The 16,858-nt window shown below is 45.5% G+C and overlaps 1 protein-coding gene across 1 annotated transcript; it reads right to left on the reverse strand.

The window, feature by feature from the left end:
• Positions 1-252: 252 nt before the first annotated feature.
• On the reverse strand, positions 253-12,015 carry LOC123826663 (histone-lysine N-methyltransferase PRDM9-like). Its single transcript, XM_045850695.1, has 11 exons — positions 11,941-12,015; positions 11,097-11,205; positions 10,615-10,738; positions 10,241-10,351; positions 9,147-9,193; positions 6,948-7,104; positions 6,233-6,334; positions 5,748-6,019; positions 5,269-5,336; positions 3,941-4,134; positions 253-1,793 (listed from the first exon to the last, which is right to left on the reverse strand). Exons 2-11 carry the CDS (start codon positions 11,163-11,165, stop codon positions 253-255), a joined length of 2,685 nt encoding a protein of 894 aa, XP_045706651.1. The 5' UTR covers positions 11,166-11,205; positions 11,941-12,015.
• Positions 12,016-16,858: the final 4,843 nt, after the last annotated feature.

A 16,858-nucleotide genomic window follows, 5' to 3' on the forward strand; every position in this document is an offset into this window, starting at 1 on the left:
TTTTAGTGATGGGGAGAATGAGATATTGGGCTTCATATGTCTATGGAGATAAAATGTTTCAGAATAGGAACTTAAAAATCCATGAACAAGATTGGTGCTGACATCCCCATATCACTGTTTGTCCATCTCATTTCTTATCATGAAACTGGAGGGTTGTTTTAACCAGTTGCTTCTATACTAATTACAATCTTGGGGAGTATAAGGGGCTGTAGACTTCCTCTGGCTATTGATATGTGACTGAATGCCAATGACTCACTCACCCCACCTGTAAACATAGGGTTTCTCCCCAGAGTGTGTCCTCTGGTGTGTGATGAGTTGTGACTTCTGTGTAAAGCCTCTCCCGCACTCCCTGCAAACATAGGGCTTCTCCCCAGAGTGTATCCTCTGGTGTGTGATGAGATGTGGCTTCTGTGTAAATCCTCGCCCACACTCCCTGCAAACATAGGGCTTCTCCCCAGAGTGTGTTCTCTGGTGTGTGATGAGAGCTGGCTTGTGTGTAAATCCTCGCCCACACTCCCTGCAAACATAGGGCTTCTCCCCAGAGTGTGTTCTCTGGTGTCTGATGAGATGTGACTTCTGTGTAAAGCCTCGCCCACACTCCCTGCAAACATAGGGCTTCTCCCCTGAGTGTGTCCTCTGGTGTGTGATGAGACATGACTTGTGTGTAAATCCTTGCCCACACTCTCTGCAAACATACGGCTTCTCCCCTGAGTGTGTCCTCTGGTGTGTGATGAGACTTGACTTGCTTGTAAAGCCTTGCCCACACTCTCTGCAAACATAGGGCTTCTCCCCAGAGTGTGTCCTCTGATGTGTGATGAGATGTGACTTCTGTGTAAAGCCTCGCCCACACTCCCTGCAAATATAGGGCTTCTCCCCAGAGTGTATCCTCTGGTGTGTGATGAGACTTGATTTCTGTGTAAAGCATCGCCCACATTTCCTGCAAACATAGGGCTTTTCCCCAGAGTGTGTCCTCTGGTGTCTGATGAGATATGACTTCAGTGCAAAGCTTCGCCCGCATTCCCTGCAAACATAGGGCTTCTCCCCAGAGTGTGTCCTCTGGTGTGTGATGAGAACTGACTTCTGTGCAAAGCTTCGCCCACATTCCTTGCAAACATAGGGCTTCTCCCCAGAGTGTATCCTCTGGTGTCCGGTGAGACATGACTTGCGTGTAAAGCCTCTCCTACACTCTCTGCAAACATAGGGCTTCTCCCCAGAGTGTATCCTCTGGTGTGTGATGAGATGTGACTTCCGTGTAAAGCCTTGCCCACATTCCCTACAAATATAGGGCTTCTCCCCAGAGTGTGTCCTCTGCTGTGTGGTGAGATGTGACCCATCACTGAAGCCTTGCCCAAACCCTCCATACTTGATCGTTACAATTCTTGACATTCCTAGTTTTGCAAATACCTTGCCTGTGTCCTCTGGACTCTCTTTCTGGCATCTGTTGGGCTCTTCCTCCATCATTCTCTGATGCTCACTAGAGTTCCTCATTTGTTCTTTGAAAGTTTGGGAAAAGGGTCTTGAGATTCTCCTCTGACTGATCCTTTTAAGCAAAGGTTTGGACCTTTCTTTGATCTCTGGACCTTCAGTTTTATCATTCCAGCTGTGTGTATGAGTATGCTGGTGCTGCTGATTCTGATCCTCTGGACAGGGTTCCTCTGCTTGAAGGTGTTTTCTGGCAGATGTTCCCGGGAGAATCTGAGAGGGATGACTGAGTTTCACATGTTGGCTGAGGAACTTCTGACTGGAGAAGGCCAAAGAGCAGGAGGGGCATGGGTGAATCTCTGGCTTTGGTTCTGCTGAAAGAGAAAGGTTTGGTCAGGGCACATGTTTATGAGAATGCCTGGGCCACACAACTTGTTTCCTGGTAAGACCTGCCCCATGAATCCTTTTTACTGTGGTGACAATGCAAGCTCCGTCTCCCACAGAGAGTGCACTCTTGGTCTATTTTCTCTTATTTTTATGCAGTGCATCTTCTTCAGAAATCCACAAAGCCCACATCAAGGGTATTTGCTAATATTGCTCAGAATAGGGACTTTCGAGTAGCAGGAGAGGCAATTTCATTCTCTGAACTGTAGTGACTTTTCCCAACTACAGGTGTCCTCTAAGTTATGTGAAAGAGGAAAACAAGGAATTGCTTCTCTTTCAGTTTTTCAAAACTATAAAATAAAATGTCTTTCCTGCCCTTGCTAGTGTGGCTCAGTGGATTGAGTGCCTCTCTGTGAAGCAAGGACTCACAGGTTAGATTCCCAGTCAGGGTACATGACTGGGCTGTGGGTCAGGTCCCCAGTAGGGGGCATGTGAGAGGCAACCATGCATTGATGTTTCCCTGTCTTTCTTTTTCTTCCTCTCTAAAAGTGAATAAACAAAATCTTTAAACAAAGTCATTCCTCTGGCCTCACACCAAATATTTGTGCATCATTTCATTCAGTGTTAGTCCATTTCAAATATCATAAGAAGTCCTGTTTCAAAATATTTCTCCAACCACACGTCTTACATGCTTGACTCCTGTTCCTCTCTGGCCAATGTACCATGCTCTCTCACTTGGAGATGAAGTAATAATCTCTGAAGGGATTCCCCACTGGAGTTTATTTTCTAAAAATTAACAAACCATAATCAGAACAGAGAACACACCACTCTACAGCTGAAGACTGCACACTTGCAGTCAGGCAAGTCCCCAGTGTCTCAACTCGGGTCATCAGCACTGCATTTACGGGCTGCTAAGCATCTATCTGAACTCTGTTCTTACCCTCTGTGCTGAGACTGAGACCTGAGTGACCCTCAGCCAATTCAACGCCGCACCTCTTTTCTCCCTGCAATACTTGCTCCCTCTGCCTGGGATCCTCTGTCTGCAAGTATTTTTGTAAATGTTATCTCCTGAGAGAGCCCTTCCTGGACCACCTGCCACAGCGTACCTCCCCTCACACTGATCCCTGGATTATAGGCAGTTGTCCTGGATTAGTTTTCTCCAAAGCACTAACTGCTGTGTAGTGTTATGCACATGCAAGCACGTGGGCCTGCATTTCCCTCCTTTATTGGTCAGCTCCTCCAGAGCAGTGATTCTCATCCTCATGTTAATCTGTATTTCCAGGTCTTAGGACTCTGTGCACCACAGAGTAGGATGTCACCTGACAATTCACTGAAATAATGAAGGAATGTGTCCTGCATGAATGGCGTGGCTTGGTGTGTTGGGTGTTGTCTGAAAACTAAACGGTTACAAGTGTGATTCCCAGTCAGGGCACATGCCAGAGTTGTGGGCCAGTTGGGGGCATGCCATAGGCAACCAATTAGTTCCCCTTGCATTGATTTTTCTTTCTCCCTCCTTTCCACTCTCTGTAAAAACAAACAAAACCTTGGTTTAAAATATTTCATTTATGGATTTATTTTCAGAAAAGGGGGAAAGGAGGGAAGGAGAGGGAGAGAAATATCACTGTATGGTTGCCTCTCATGTGACCCATACTGGGAACCTGGCTCAATATCCAGGCATGTTTCCCAACTGGGAATCAATCTGGCAGCCTTTTGGTTCACAGGCTGGCGCTCAACCCTCTGAGCCACACCAGCCAGGGAAAAATCTTTAAATAATGAATGCCTATAAACAAAAATGTTTTGTTTATAATATGGAGGAAAATTAAGAAGAAACAGCTATAAAAGTGTCAGAAAAACTGCCTTGGTGAGAGAACTGGTTAGTGCTTGAAAACTTTTTTTTTTTGCCTCTCAGTCTTTCAGAACTATAATGCAATTGTGTATTTTGTTGAAGAAGTATTTTAAAAATAAAAACTATAAAAATTTTGCATTCATAGGAATGAATTGTGAATTTCTGAAGCATCTGAGTTGAACTTTACTGACTTTAGAGTGGATTTTACTCTACTGAAGAGTTGGATCATGAATATTTCTATGGAGAATTCTCTCTTTTCTTTCTGTTTTGAAGAACAGTGGTGCCCACCTCTCCAAGCTGCGAGCTCTCTCTTCCACTTGCTGCCCCACTTGCTGCCCAGCTCCTGGCCATACTCATCCCCGCACCAGACCAGCAGCTCACAGCCTGGCCTGATGACCCGGCGGGTTCGGTAGAAAATCTGCCTGTGGTATTGAAAGGCCACCAGGTTCTGCTCTCCATCATGCCGGGCACAGTTCACATACCTGGGATTGAGGCAGATGAAGGGAAAGAAAACCACAGCAATGAGTTCCCACTACCTGTTACATCCATGTCCTTCTCACTGATTCTTAAGGCCCTTAGGCTCTGACGTTGCCCATTGTCACTAATGCTCCTGGGGAACCTTCTGTTCAGTGTCTGAGCATCTGTCAGCATGTCATGTGAATTCCTATCTCCAAGTCCTGTTTGCAGTGCTAATCCTGCCTAACACCATTTTCTAAAACCCAGTTCTAGACTTAACTTCCACCCTGATGGGCCATAATATCCCGTGATCTCTGGCTGCTCCAAACTCTAAATCAAGTTGTCTCACACCACAGAACCTGGTGCTTGATCTAGGGCTCTGCTTCTAAATTAGCTCACCAATTATCCAGTACTCAGCCCACGTCTATTTTCTCTTGAGAGGCCTTTCTCCAACCCCCCTACACTTTATTTAGGGTACAATTCACTTGCCTGCCCAAGGTCACCATAGAAAATTGAAGGTCTTTTTGTCTTAGTAAAATAAAAAAGAGAACAATAGTAGTTGATTGACATTCTGTTATCCCTGATAAGAAGAGAGCCCCCCTCAGAAAAGGGCCCATGACCATTCCTCTGCAGGATCAGAGCCTAGTTATAGTTTGAAGTGAGGCTGGGATGATTTGCTGCCTGTACAGGTTTAAGCCATCTTTGGTTTGTGCTATCTTGACTCTGTGCACTTCTTGGAAATTACAATTAAATGTTTCCAAAAGTAATTGTTGTATGTCTGTCTGCAAGAAGTCCTTCATAAGGACATGGGTTGTGTGATCTGTTTGAGCAATGTATTCCTTCACCTAAACTGGAATATAGTGCTTAATTAATGTTCATTTGATAAATAAAAGTGTAATCCAGTGTCCCTGGGTGAATCTAGGTTCTTCAAGGTCCTTTCCAGTGCCCACATTGTATCTAGCAATTAGCTTTATATTTTGAGGAAATATGCTATACTTTTTTCCTAAATGTCCCCTGATATGAAAGAACACTGTATGGAGAAAAAGAGGAAAAAATAATTAAGGGAGAGCACTGAGGGAGGCATGACGAGAGGAAAATGTATATAAGGGCTTGTGGGGGATGAGAGTCCGCTCTGTCACCCACAGACCTGTTGACCTTACCTCATCCAGTTGGCCCAGGACCTGTCCTTTCCATCCACATACTCATAGCAGTTTCTCCCTTTGGCGATCTGTGTTTCAGAAAAGAAGTTAAAGACCTTTTATTCTTTTGGTGGGAAGGTAATAGTCAGAAGAATTATTTTACTCTACTGTCATCAAAGCTCTTTCCGCCTGCATGGGGATTCAACTGTCAGCTGTGACCACATATTTTTCTTACTCATCATCTACACATCCGAGTCTACCTGTCCAATCAGAGCAGGAGTCCCACAAGGGAGGAGCCACTCCTTTGTGTCTGCACCACTTTGCTCCCGCTTACCTTCTGCTCCTTAAACAGGAGCTCTGTGTTCATGTAAAGTCTAGTCAGTACCCAGAGCTAACCATATTGTCCCCTCCACACCTAGCATGTAGGAGGTGAGGTCCCTCCAAGCCTCAGAAGGAATGTGGGAAGTCAGAGGACAGTGGAAGAGGTAAAGAGTTCTCACCAGCCAGGAGTATCTGCTCTTGGCTGCCTCTTCATCTTCTGTGATGTGTCCTTCATAAGGGCCAAAGTGCAGACCCACTGGCAAGTCAGCTGCCTCATTCCACACTCCAAGCCCAGCCTCAGGGATGCCTGATGGCCCGATTCTCAACCCAGGGGGCAGGGTGAGGGCTGAGCGGTGGGGATGCCCCTTGTCCACTGCACTGTCCTTTACAAATGTAGGGGGCCCATGCACAGCACAGCTGTTGATGAAGAAGTTCTGACACCTCTCACAATCTGGAGGCGAGAGCAACAGGGGTTAGGGGAGGTATAATGCATGTTCTTGGACACAAAGAACTTCAGAGGGAGTTCAGCACTGACATCATTGAGACTCAATCATATACTCCAACTCACTAGAGGAAGGGGATGATTTGGGGACCAAAGGACTAGATGAAATTATTGTATCATCACATGCTTCTTAGTGAAGGTCACTTACAAAAGGTCACTTACAAAGGTAGTCATCATCCTGGGGCTCGGTGACCTCTTGGTACACACGGCCCTTTCTTTCTCGTAGGTTGTACATCTTTACGTCCATCTCCTTTGTCCTGAGTTCTAAGTTGAAGAAGGGCAGGTGAGTGAGGGTGGTGGCATCTGGAGTGTTGGTTCCCATTTTGTCAGATAACACAATCTTCTCCCATCAAATTACTACCTATCCTTTTGCATACTCTGGTATTTACTCCATTAACTATTGGTTCAGAAGAGTAAGACTCCACACTAAGTACAAATGAATGATTCAATTTTAGTTTCTAGATCTTCCCATGACCAGTTTTAACTTTACAATCTTCAATCATTCATAAAATATTTATGGAGTGCACATTACGTGTTAGGCATTGAGTAAAGGCCTGGGCACACAACACCAATAGTGTGGTTGCTGTTATCACAGATGGATTTATTGAACAAGTTGCATGTGTCAATTGTTTTAAATTTAATTTAGTGTTTTCAAACAATATATGAGTGATGTTTCCTTATCTCCACTTTACACATTAGCATTCAGGAGCTCAGAGAATTTATACGAATGCCGAAAGTTCCAGTGCTAACTTCAGTCTGAGCTTAGTCCAGCTTAAATCCAAGCTTATCCAAAGTCCTCCCCACAGACCTAGGTCATACTTATCAGCCCTTCTATAGGACTTAGAGGAATTAAAGTTTCCAAGTTACTTTCTCTTACCTGATTTTCGTCTAGTGCGCTTTGCAAAGGCACATGCTTCTCCAAGAGGGGACACTGGTTTCTGGGCATGCTCTGAGTCACTTGCAGTCATCAAATTCGCTATTCCTGACAATTCCTTCAAATTATATTCATTTCTTAATGGTATCCTGGATGTTGCCTTTAATATAAGACTCACATAGTAAAAGATAGCATGTATTTAATTTTTTTAGGGCTTAGGAAACAATTTACATGCGTGTCTTTAAAACTTCCACCTTTGGAAATACCTAGGGAGTATGATTAGAGGGGAAATGGCCAATGTGGATAATGAATCCAAGGTTAGAACCCATGCCTTATGGCTCTTTTCTTTCAACTGTCTGTATAATATTTAGAGTGAAGGATATGGGGAAGAGAATAAAGAAATAGTTGGCAGAAACATACCTACACAATAAAATGGTGATAAAATCTGCAATACCTTAGAAAGAATATTTGTACTTAGATTAGCTGGTTCCCACAAATTATGTTTGGATAAGGATGTATCAGTAGCTAATTGTCTTCAGTTTCATGATCTATAGCACCCTAATTTTCAATGTTCTAGTGAACGTGCCATTAAGTAATGCTCACCAAGGTGTTCTGTGAATTGTGTAATACAGTGTGAATGTGAGATTACAGTCCTGCTATCAATTTACCCCTCAGGTCTCTCCATATTTCAAATCTCACAGAAATTACCTTCAGCATTCATTGATCATCTTCTAGTTTAATTTGTAACTGTGAAATCATTCATTCAGCAAACATTCAGGGGCCCCAAGGGGCCCCGATCTGGGCCTGTGACCTCTGAGAAGACTCAGGTATGGACCAGCCTCTCAAAGAGCTCACAAAGCAGATGTGGGCAGGCTGAACAAATGATTGTAAACAGAATTAGAGCAGCCTCCTTGGAACTCAGAGAAAGAAACTGTTACTTCACCCTACAAGAAACGGCATTTGAAATCAGTTCCAGACAGATGAGTTTCTACTGAAGAGCGTGTAACCTATATGAAGTCCTTAAGTCATTTTATTATTTGTTGTTTCTCAATCATCAAACCTGAAGCTCCTCAGGGGTGGGAGATGCTCTTTAATTAGAGTGGGAGGCTGTGATTCTGGACATTTTACATTCTTCTTCATCTGGGACCATTCACTGTACAAACTGCCTGCACATTGTACACTTTCCTTAGTCAGAGGGTCTTTGTGCATCTCTCACTTCAGCATAGCAGAGAAGAACTTTGGTCGAAACTGTCAGTCAGTGAATGATGTAATGACACATGGATAAGACAGTGGAAACTTTAGAAAACTATGAAAGTTTACTTTTCTAATATTTTAAAAGGATTTTGTTTTGTTTTGTTTTTTTGAGAGAGAGGAGGGGAGGAAGAGAAACATCGATGTGAGAGAGAAACACTGGTCACTTGCCTCTCGCAAAGGCCCCAACCAGGAACCTGGCCCACAACCCAGGCATGCACCCTGATCAGGAATCAAACTGGTGTTCTTTCATTTTGCAGGATGAGACCCAACTGAGTCACAGTGGCCAGGGTAAAACTATGAAAGTTTTAATGAGTTTGCAAGTTGTTTAGAGAAGCAACTATGGGTTGGACTGCACTACCAGTGATACTGTAATCTTAGACATATAGTCAAACATTTCTATTATCTCCAAAAGCTCACTTCCCTCATCATAAATGGTGACAGTTATAGTATGTACCTCATCGGGTTGTTGTAATGTTTGAGTTTATTCACATAGAATTCTTAAAATCTGAAACATTGTGAGAATGAAACAAATGGTAGTTACTATTGTTGCTGTAGTTGTTAACTATTAAGATAATGATGAGCCCTGCTTAGTGTTGGTCAGTAGATTGAGCGCTGGCCTGCAGACCAAAAGGTCACCAGTTCCCTTCCCAGTCAGAGCACATGCCTGGGTTGTTGAGCAGGTCCCCCACTTGGGGGCATGTGAGAAGCAACATATATATGTGTGTCTCGTACATGTTTCTCTCCCTCACTATCTCCCTCCATTCCTTCCTCTCTAAAAAATTGATAAATAAAATCTTTTAAAAAAGATGGTAATGTTGGACAGTGTGTTGAAGAGATCAGGAAAGGAAGGTGGCAGTTCCTAGGATACTTTCTGAATTTTCCTACTCTTACCTGCCTTTCTATCCATGAGGAAAATTTTGTTGTCAACAGGATTTGGGAAATACTCACCGTCTGGTGTTTACTCTGTTCCTTTCTGAAGGCCACACAAGGTATCACTGAAAGATGATGAGATATCAGTGTTTAGGTTGGTAAATGTTTCCAAAACTTGGAGATTCTTATTAGGGACACAGAAGTCTGAATGAGAGTAGTCCAAGAACAATCCCAGGATGACTGGAAAATGTTTTCTGAGGTATAATTAAGGCCTAGGCTTCTACTGGGGCCATCAACTAATTTCATTAGAATTATTAAAAAAATAGACAAAGTGTCATCTACGCTTTACCCTATGTTCATAAAGCATCTATCACATTTATTAAAAAAGTAAATTGGCCTCTCCTGACAAAAATGTAATAAAAGTAACTGCACAGAAACTCCATGTCTTCAACATAGCCCTTTCTCCGTCCTGTTTTCTTCATTCAAAGTGTCCTTGTCCAAGCTACGAGCACCAGGACCACCCAGCCTCCTTTCTCTGGTATCCTCCCTCCTGTGCACATAGTGGCCATCCATGCCCTTCCTTAATCATTGGACTCTGGTCAGCATCCACAGTCCGCTGACCCCAGAAACAGAATTCCAGTCACATTAAAGATCACATCTTGACTTCAGCTGGGTTTCAACCCCAGACCCATGAAAGTGGATGGATTCCACCAACCAAATACTAAGGATACTGAACAGAACGGCACCCCGGCCGACATCAGGAAATCATACAGTGATCAAGCCCTCCCCCAGCTCCTGTCATTACCATGGCTAATACTGTTCCCCATCTGTCTCCATGCAGGCCATTGGGCAGCCAGGTGTTGGGACACTCGTCACCAGGCAAACCTGCCTCCCTCTCTTGCAATGACAACTCTTTTTGGAATTAGTTATTTCTTATTCACTTGTATGTTCTTATACATTTATTGCTTATTAATGCATCTATGAATATATTTATGATTATGTTGCCCACGTGAAAGTTTACAGGAACAGCCTCTCACTGTACGATACACTGTTGTGCATCTTGCTTGTTCGCTGCACCAGCAAACCGTGTTCCCTGGTTATGTCCTGAGATGCAGCCTGACCTAAACCAGGTCCGAGTCAGGAGGGCAGCTCTGGCTCCTCCTGATGCTCACCTTGCTGCCTCGGAGCCCGTTCTTCAACGGAGTCCTCAGGGTCCCTCTCCTGGAGCTGGGTGGCCTGCCTGTGGCGGTGACACATGAAAGCTGGTCGAGGGGGCCTGAAACCTGGAAAGAGACAAAACCTTTGTCCTGAAAGCAAAGAGTTTGGAGGAGGAACAAGCACCAGGAAGCCCATGGGACTGGCTCGGATGGGGTGGGAGAGTCTACAGCAAGTTGCTGTGAGCGCTGCGCCGTCAACACCAGCCCTGGTCTGACGCCAAGAAGCAAATTCCCTGCAATTAGTGTCCATGCAGGAGGGAGCTGCAGGCGGAGCCAGCCCAGCAGCCTGTCGTGTCACTGGGCCCCTGGGCCCAGCGCCCCTGTGCTACCTGGGCTGGTGAGCACGTCTAAGTTCCTCTTCACGTTCTGGTACTGGCCTTTCTCCCAGTCTCCCATCTCTGCCCACTCCTCCCTGGAGAAGTAGAGGGAAGTGTCTTTCAAAGCTTCTTTGGCCTGGAGAGGAGAGTGGAAACACCAATAAGTCAGTGATGCGAGTGAGAACGCGTGGGGCGGGCCTTCCCTGCCTCTAGGTGCAGGGAGCAGGCAGGGCCTTGGTGGTCTTTGTGCTGCAGGCACTGAGCCCTGGTCTCAGTCGAGATCCAGGTCCCTGAGTGGCTAAGTCCTCTGGGGTATGTGCAGGGGGCCTGCTGGCACCCTGGGCCTTCTCCCACTTCCCTGACCCTTCCCTGCCCTGGCCCTGCGAAACGAAGTCCCGTCTCTCCCACCATCCCACCAGTGCTCTGCACGCGCACAGGGAGGGTCACCCTGAGGGCCGGGTGTCCCCACGCTCCCCGCCCACCCCTCAGCTCACCTGAGACGTCCACCCCGTCCCCCCAGCTTCTCCCTCAGGGCGCTCCTGTGGGCCCCGGTCAGGGTTCATGGTGTCCAAGCCTGGTGTCCCAGCCCGGAGTCCCAGGCGCCTGTGGAAGGAGAAGGCGCTGAGAGGACGGAACACCCATCTCCCGGTTGGCAGGGCTCCGGGAGAGGGGGCCGTGGGGGCCCTGTGGGAGAAGGGGCTGCATGGGCGGAGCCACCCGCAGACCCTGTTCCCACCCTTCCCTCCGCTTGTTGCGGGCCTTGGTGTCTGAGGGGCCCCACGGCCCGGCGGGCCTGTGGCGGCGCAGGAACCGCGCCTCTCCCGGGGAAGGGCCCGGAGGCGCCCCGGGGTCCGGAGAAGCCCGCACGAGGCGCAGGCGCAGTGTCGGGCAGACCGCCATCTCTCGGGCTGAGAGGCTCGGGGTCCCTCGGGACACGATCTGCGTCTTCCCGGCGGAGGACACTCAGCGTCCCGGGGGAGAGGGTCAAACCGCCGCGGCTGAGGGGGGTTGGGGCGTCTCACGAGGGGCTTCCGGGTCCCCTCCACTGAGTCGGTTTCCAGGACGACGGCATTCGGGGTCTCTGAGTTTGGGGAGGTTTGGTCTTTCCGGGTGAGCTGCAGGAAGGGCGCCCCGAGCTGAGGGGAACTGGGGTTCCCAGGCTGTTTGGGGGTCTGAGCGTTGGGGGTCAGGAGACGTGGGGTCCTCCGGGTTAGCGGACGCAGCCCCTCGGTGCTGAAGGGGTTTGGGGCCCCTCGGGATGAGGGCATCTGGGGTCTCTCGGGCTGGGCTTGGAAGGTCTCGGGCTGAGGGTTGCGCATGGTAAAGTTCCCCGCTTACCGGTCAGTCTCCCGAGGTCCCTACCGCGCTGCCCACCTCAGTGCAGCGTCCTCTGTGAGCTCCTGGGTTTCCCGCCCTCGGGAGGACTGAGGGCGCCAGGGGCGAGGTTCCTGCCTGGATAGCCTTGTGGGAGCAATCCTCCAATCAGCGGTGGGATCCCAGGGCCCTGCCCGCCAATGGGCGGCCAGAAGAAGATGAAAGGGCGGGACAAGGAGGGGAGCCCCCTCGGTTGGGGGCTGGCCGGCGGAAGACCAACCCCTCCCCGCAGGGATTGGTTACTCTGGGTCTCCCGAGCGCCAGTCTGCATCCTGCAGCGAGGACCGTGGCGTGGCGGTTTCCGTGGCTAGTTTTCCAGCGGGTGGTGAGACATCCGACCCGCGGGAGCTGGGAGCTGGGATCGCCGAGCCAGGTAGGTCTGTAGGGTGGACGTCGCCCTCCTGCCATCTGACAAAGTGTCTTTGTTCCACCAGATTGTGGTCGGGATTCCCAACCTTCGTCTAGAGCCCTCCGTGCCTTCCCTTATTAAACCCACTTTCAATAAGAGCTGCATAACCAGTACGCGGTCAAGACTGCACTGTATTCCGGGAAACTGATGTCAATAAATTCTGACCATACAATTCGCAGACACAAAAGAAGTCCCAGACGGTTCAAACATTTAAACGCAACAAATAAAATAATAAGTATAATGGAAAACACACCGGGACAATTTCACATCTCAAAGAAGTGGTGTTATGAGTAATAAGTATAGTTAAGTAAGTCAGGTGTAAAAAGATTTCAGAAATAGGAAGACAAGATAAACCAACCAAAACCAACCCTGGTTGGTGTAGCTCAGTGGATTGAGCGTGGGCTGCCAGCCAGGCATTGCAGGTTCAATTCCCAGTCAGGGCACATGCCTGGGTTGCAGGCCACAGCCACCAGCAACCTCACATTGATGTTTCTCTCTCTCTCTCTTTCTCCCTCCCTTCCCTCTCTAAAAATAATAAATAAATAAAATCTTAAAAAATTAAAAAAACAAAACTAAATAAATTTTTTAAGTGCTGAGAAAACCTGCAAGTATTTTGCATAAAAATAAGATATCGAGTTTGAGGACAGGGGTCCACAGAGTAGGGTCATTATAGCTGCTACCGGCTTTCTTAAGTGCACAGACTGTCTCTGGTCCTTACCTCGTTTTGAGCACATACATATAACTTGATTTCCATGGATTGCAAATAAGCCAACTAATTATTACTGTGAAATTGCATAAAGGAAACCTCACTAAAGTGGAGTTGGGGGTCAGCGTGTGTGCTGTCACATAGCACCACCCAGGGTCAATTACAGGAAAGATTGTCTGTCACAGGCCCCAACATATAGATGTACTGTGTGCTCCCAGGAGAAACCGACTCCCCAGCAACTCAGCCAGAAAGAAACCATCGTCACCCTGAACTGAGGGTTTTTTGCACTGCACTTTCATTTGAAATGACGCCTCCCAACTTCCTCTTTTTTCCCTGTAAAATAATGTTCCTCTCCTTTACTTGTGGAGCTTACTTATGATTTTTGCTACAGCTTGCTTGTCCTAAATTGCAAATTTTTACTGTTTCTGAATAAACTCCTTATCTGCTGGTAAAATAACTGACTGCTATATATTTAAGGTCAACATAGTTTGGTGGCCCATGTGGGGATCCAGAGGACTCCTAACATGTCTGAGGCTGATGAGCAAGCAGGTACAGTGTCCTTGCTCTGAAAGACTCAGGGAAGGGTCCTTTGGGTGCAGACTCTCCAGTGATCATTTTGAGAATAGCCATCCAGAAATAACACCCTCATACCCTCTAACCCAGAAATTCTACTTTTCAAAATTTTCTCCTAGTAGCCCTGGCTTGGTAGGTCAGTTGGTTAGAGTGTCCTGCCTATATGCCAAGGTGGTCAGTTCATTCTCCAATCAGGGCACATATAAGAAGCAACCAATGAATGAGTACATAAGAGGAATGACTAACTCTCTCTCTCTCTCTTTCCAATTAATACATGAATGAAAAGAAAAGCATTAAAAATTACCCCCCCAGTTATGCTTTCCTGTGTATGAAATGAAGTATGTTTAATACATTTTATTCAACACATAATAACAGATATCATTTTAAAGTTTTCAGTAGAAGAGAATTTGTTAAATTATGGTTTGCTTACACTGAAATATTATAGAACATTAAAAATGGGTGAGAATATATTTCATTAAAGAAATAAAAACTAGTAAGGTGGTTCTAAAGAATTTTAACAGAGAATGACTTCTAAATAATGTTATTATGTGAGAAAAGTATCCTGCAAAACAAATTATGTTAAAAAAACAAACAAACCCAGGCAGAGGACGTGCTGAGAGGAGACACAGAGAGTAGTCATTGGGACCAGGGCCTGGGCAACATGGAGGGGGAAACTTGCTTTTCCTTCATGTCATTTGGAATGTCGTGTCATTTGTTTTCTCCTTTACTTAAAATAAACCTATCTATAAGTACTTTTTGTAGATAAAAAAATGGATGAGAAGTAGTTGGTTATATATGTACGCATTTAAAAATGACTCAACAAAATTTCTGCACACCCTCATTAAATCCAGTGGCCTGTGCTGCCTTCCTTATCTCAATAGCATCGTGACTACCCAAAGTGTCTGATTTGCATCCAAAACTAGATTCCAGCAGGAACATTTCCACAGTGCAAAATATATGGTGTCACACACTTATTGTTTGAGATGAAAACCATTTATTATACAAACAATGAATTTCATATTTAAGTATTGATTCAAGATCACTTATAGAAATGCTATTAAGAATATTTTACGCCCTGACTGGTGTGGTTCAGCCTCTGTGTTTGGCATCTGGCAACTAGGATTCATTGTCCAGCTCCAACTCTGGAGTCTGGCTGTGGGGTCTTGGTTGTGGACCTGGGTCCTGTCTCTGAGGTTTGTGGCTTGGGTTTGAATCTATTTAGCTATGGGTCTGGGATTGGGGGTCTCCTTGGGTGTGCCTTTGGGGTCTCTGGGTTTGTGTGTGGGGTCCATGTGCCTGTCTATAAATTTATAGTCATTAACTCCGTGGCAATGCCAAGAGGAGTTGCAAAAGAAGAAAAAAACTTTTCTGTGAAGTTTCGGTGAAGAAGAAAACTTTAGTGCAAATACCTCAATTTTAATACAAAATGGCTGCGAGTACACAAGGGTTTTTAAGACGATCAGTATTGTCACAGGTGAATTATGAAGCACCACACTGTATATCAGCTCAGTAGTGTTGCTTCTTAGTTACTTGGCATCAGGGCTGTGAGGAAGCCCTGAAGTGAGGAAGCCCTGCGGCAACTCCCTCTCCTGCTGTGCTGCTTAGGGCTTCTCCACTCATCTACATGACTTCTCTTTATTTCCTCTGCATTTGCACATGAAGAAGTGAAAATTGGAAAAGGAGTCCCTCTGAGCCAAGAGATCAGGCTGGGTGAGCAAAGAAAAGGCCTCTGATGTTGACACCAAAACAGACTAGATATTTATTATTTTTAAGTTATGCCATGTTTTCCGTTGTACTTTTTAAGCCCAACCTGAGATGGCATTTTTTGTTGCTGTTGCTGCTTATTTAAATTATAAGAAAAATAAAAGTAATTGAAAATCCTACCCAAACAGGTAATAACTGCTATTATATATAGTATATACACTTCTAAACAGGGTGAGTTGTGTGGGGTGGGATGGGCGGAGGAGGACAAAGAGGAAAAATGGAAAACTGTAATAGAATAACAATAAAAATCATTTAATAACAAAATAGTATATATCCTTCCAGATATCTCCACTTGCACATTTCCATTCTTCCACTTTCTCTGGATTTAATTTATTATTTCAGGGTTGTAATATGATGCAAAATTTGTAAATTTTCATGCTTTCTCCCTAATGTGTGGATTTATCAATATATTTTCTCAGACCATTCTTTATGTGCTATTTTTATTATCATTCACTTCAAATTATTTTTTAACTGTAATTGTAATATAACTTGTGGGTTATGTAGAAGTATATTTTATAATTTTTAAATATCAGCACTTTGTAGTTATGTTTTATTACTGGTTGCTAGATTAGCTGCAATGAGAGCAAGAAACATACCTTATATAATTTTATTGAATTGAAATTTGTTGGAACTTGCTTTATAGCACAATATGGTTAACTTTTTCAATTTGTGTTATTTTATTTTTTTCTCTTTCTAGTTCAAAAACCATGGGCATTTAGAGTTGTCATAGGTGGGCACAAGTAACCAGGTTCTTGGTGATCGCAGACAAAAAATTGAACTGAACACAGAGAGTTGTAGCAGGCAGAGAGAGAGAGAGAGAGCAGATTTATTAAGCAATAATACACTCCACAGAACATGGAGTGGGAGAACTCTGAGCAGAGATTGACCTCAGGGGCCAGAGGGATTCGGTTCTTATAGGGCAGATCCTTCCTGGCTAGTTTTGGTGGGTTTTTACTGTGCATGTAGAAATCATTGTATTACTTAAAGCTACTGCACATGTGGTCTCCCATGGTTTTCCTTGATTGTCCACTGGAGAAGGAGGTCCCGCAGTGCTGATTTATTATAATGCTATTATAATGAAACAGGAATCATGTAGCATCTTCTGTGCAGGAATCACCATGATTCAGCACTTTTCCAGAAAGCAGGAACAACCAGTCTTAGAACAGGGTCTCTGTCCTGTATGGATATCCTTTATCTTAACCCTGGGGTACCTCTGGAGTTTCCTCCTTCCTGACTATCTTCTGCCTCAGAGTTATACAAATGATATTTACAAAGAAAAAACCAACAAAATACCAAGACACCCAAGTGAGATGCTTGGCAGAGACAAACCACAGTCAGGGGCATTTGCAGGGGCAGGGCTGGGAGTCAGGGATCAGGGGCTGGGTGGCTTCTCACAGGCTCCCAGCAGACAGTCAGCTTCATCCCATCCC

Source organism: Phyllostomus hastatus, unplaced genomic scaffold (assembly GCF_019186645.2).
Source record: "Phyllostomus hastatus isolate PE091 unplaced genomic scaffold, TTU_PhHast_1.1 phas_contig_840, whole genome shotgun sequence".
In the NCBI taxonomy this organism is placed as follows: domain Eukaryota; kingdom Metazoa; phylum Chordata; class Mammalia; order Chiroptera; family Phyllostomidae; genus Phyllostomus; species Phyllostomus hastatus.

Excerpts from the sequence above, each read along its gene's own strand:
- LOC123826663 (XM_045850695.1), bottom strand. The coding sequence starts at position 11,165 with ATGAACCCTGACCGGGGCCCACAGGAGCGCCCTGAGGGAGAAGCTGGG. Across the intron at positions 7,105-9,146 it reads AACAGAGTAAACACCAGACG|GCAACATCCAGGATACCATT; the intron begins GTGAGTATTTCC and ends CTTATATTAAAG. Across the intron at positions 6,020-6,232 it reads CCAGGATGATGACTACCTTT|ATTGTGAGAGGTGTCAGAAC; the intron begins GTAAGTGACCTT and ends TCTCGCCTCCAG.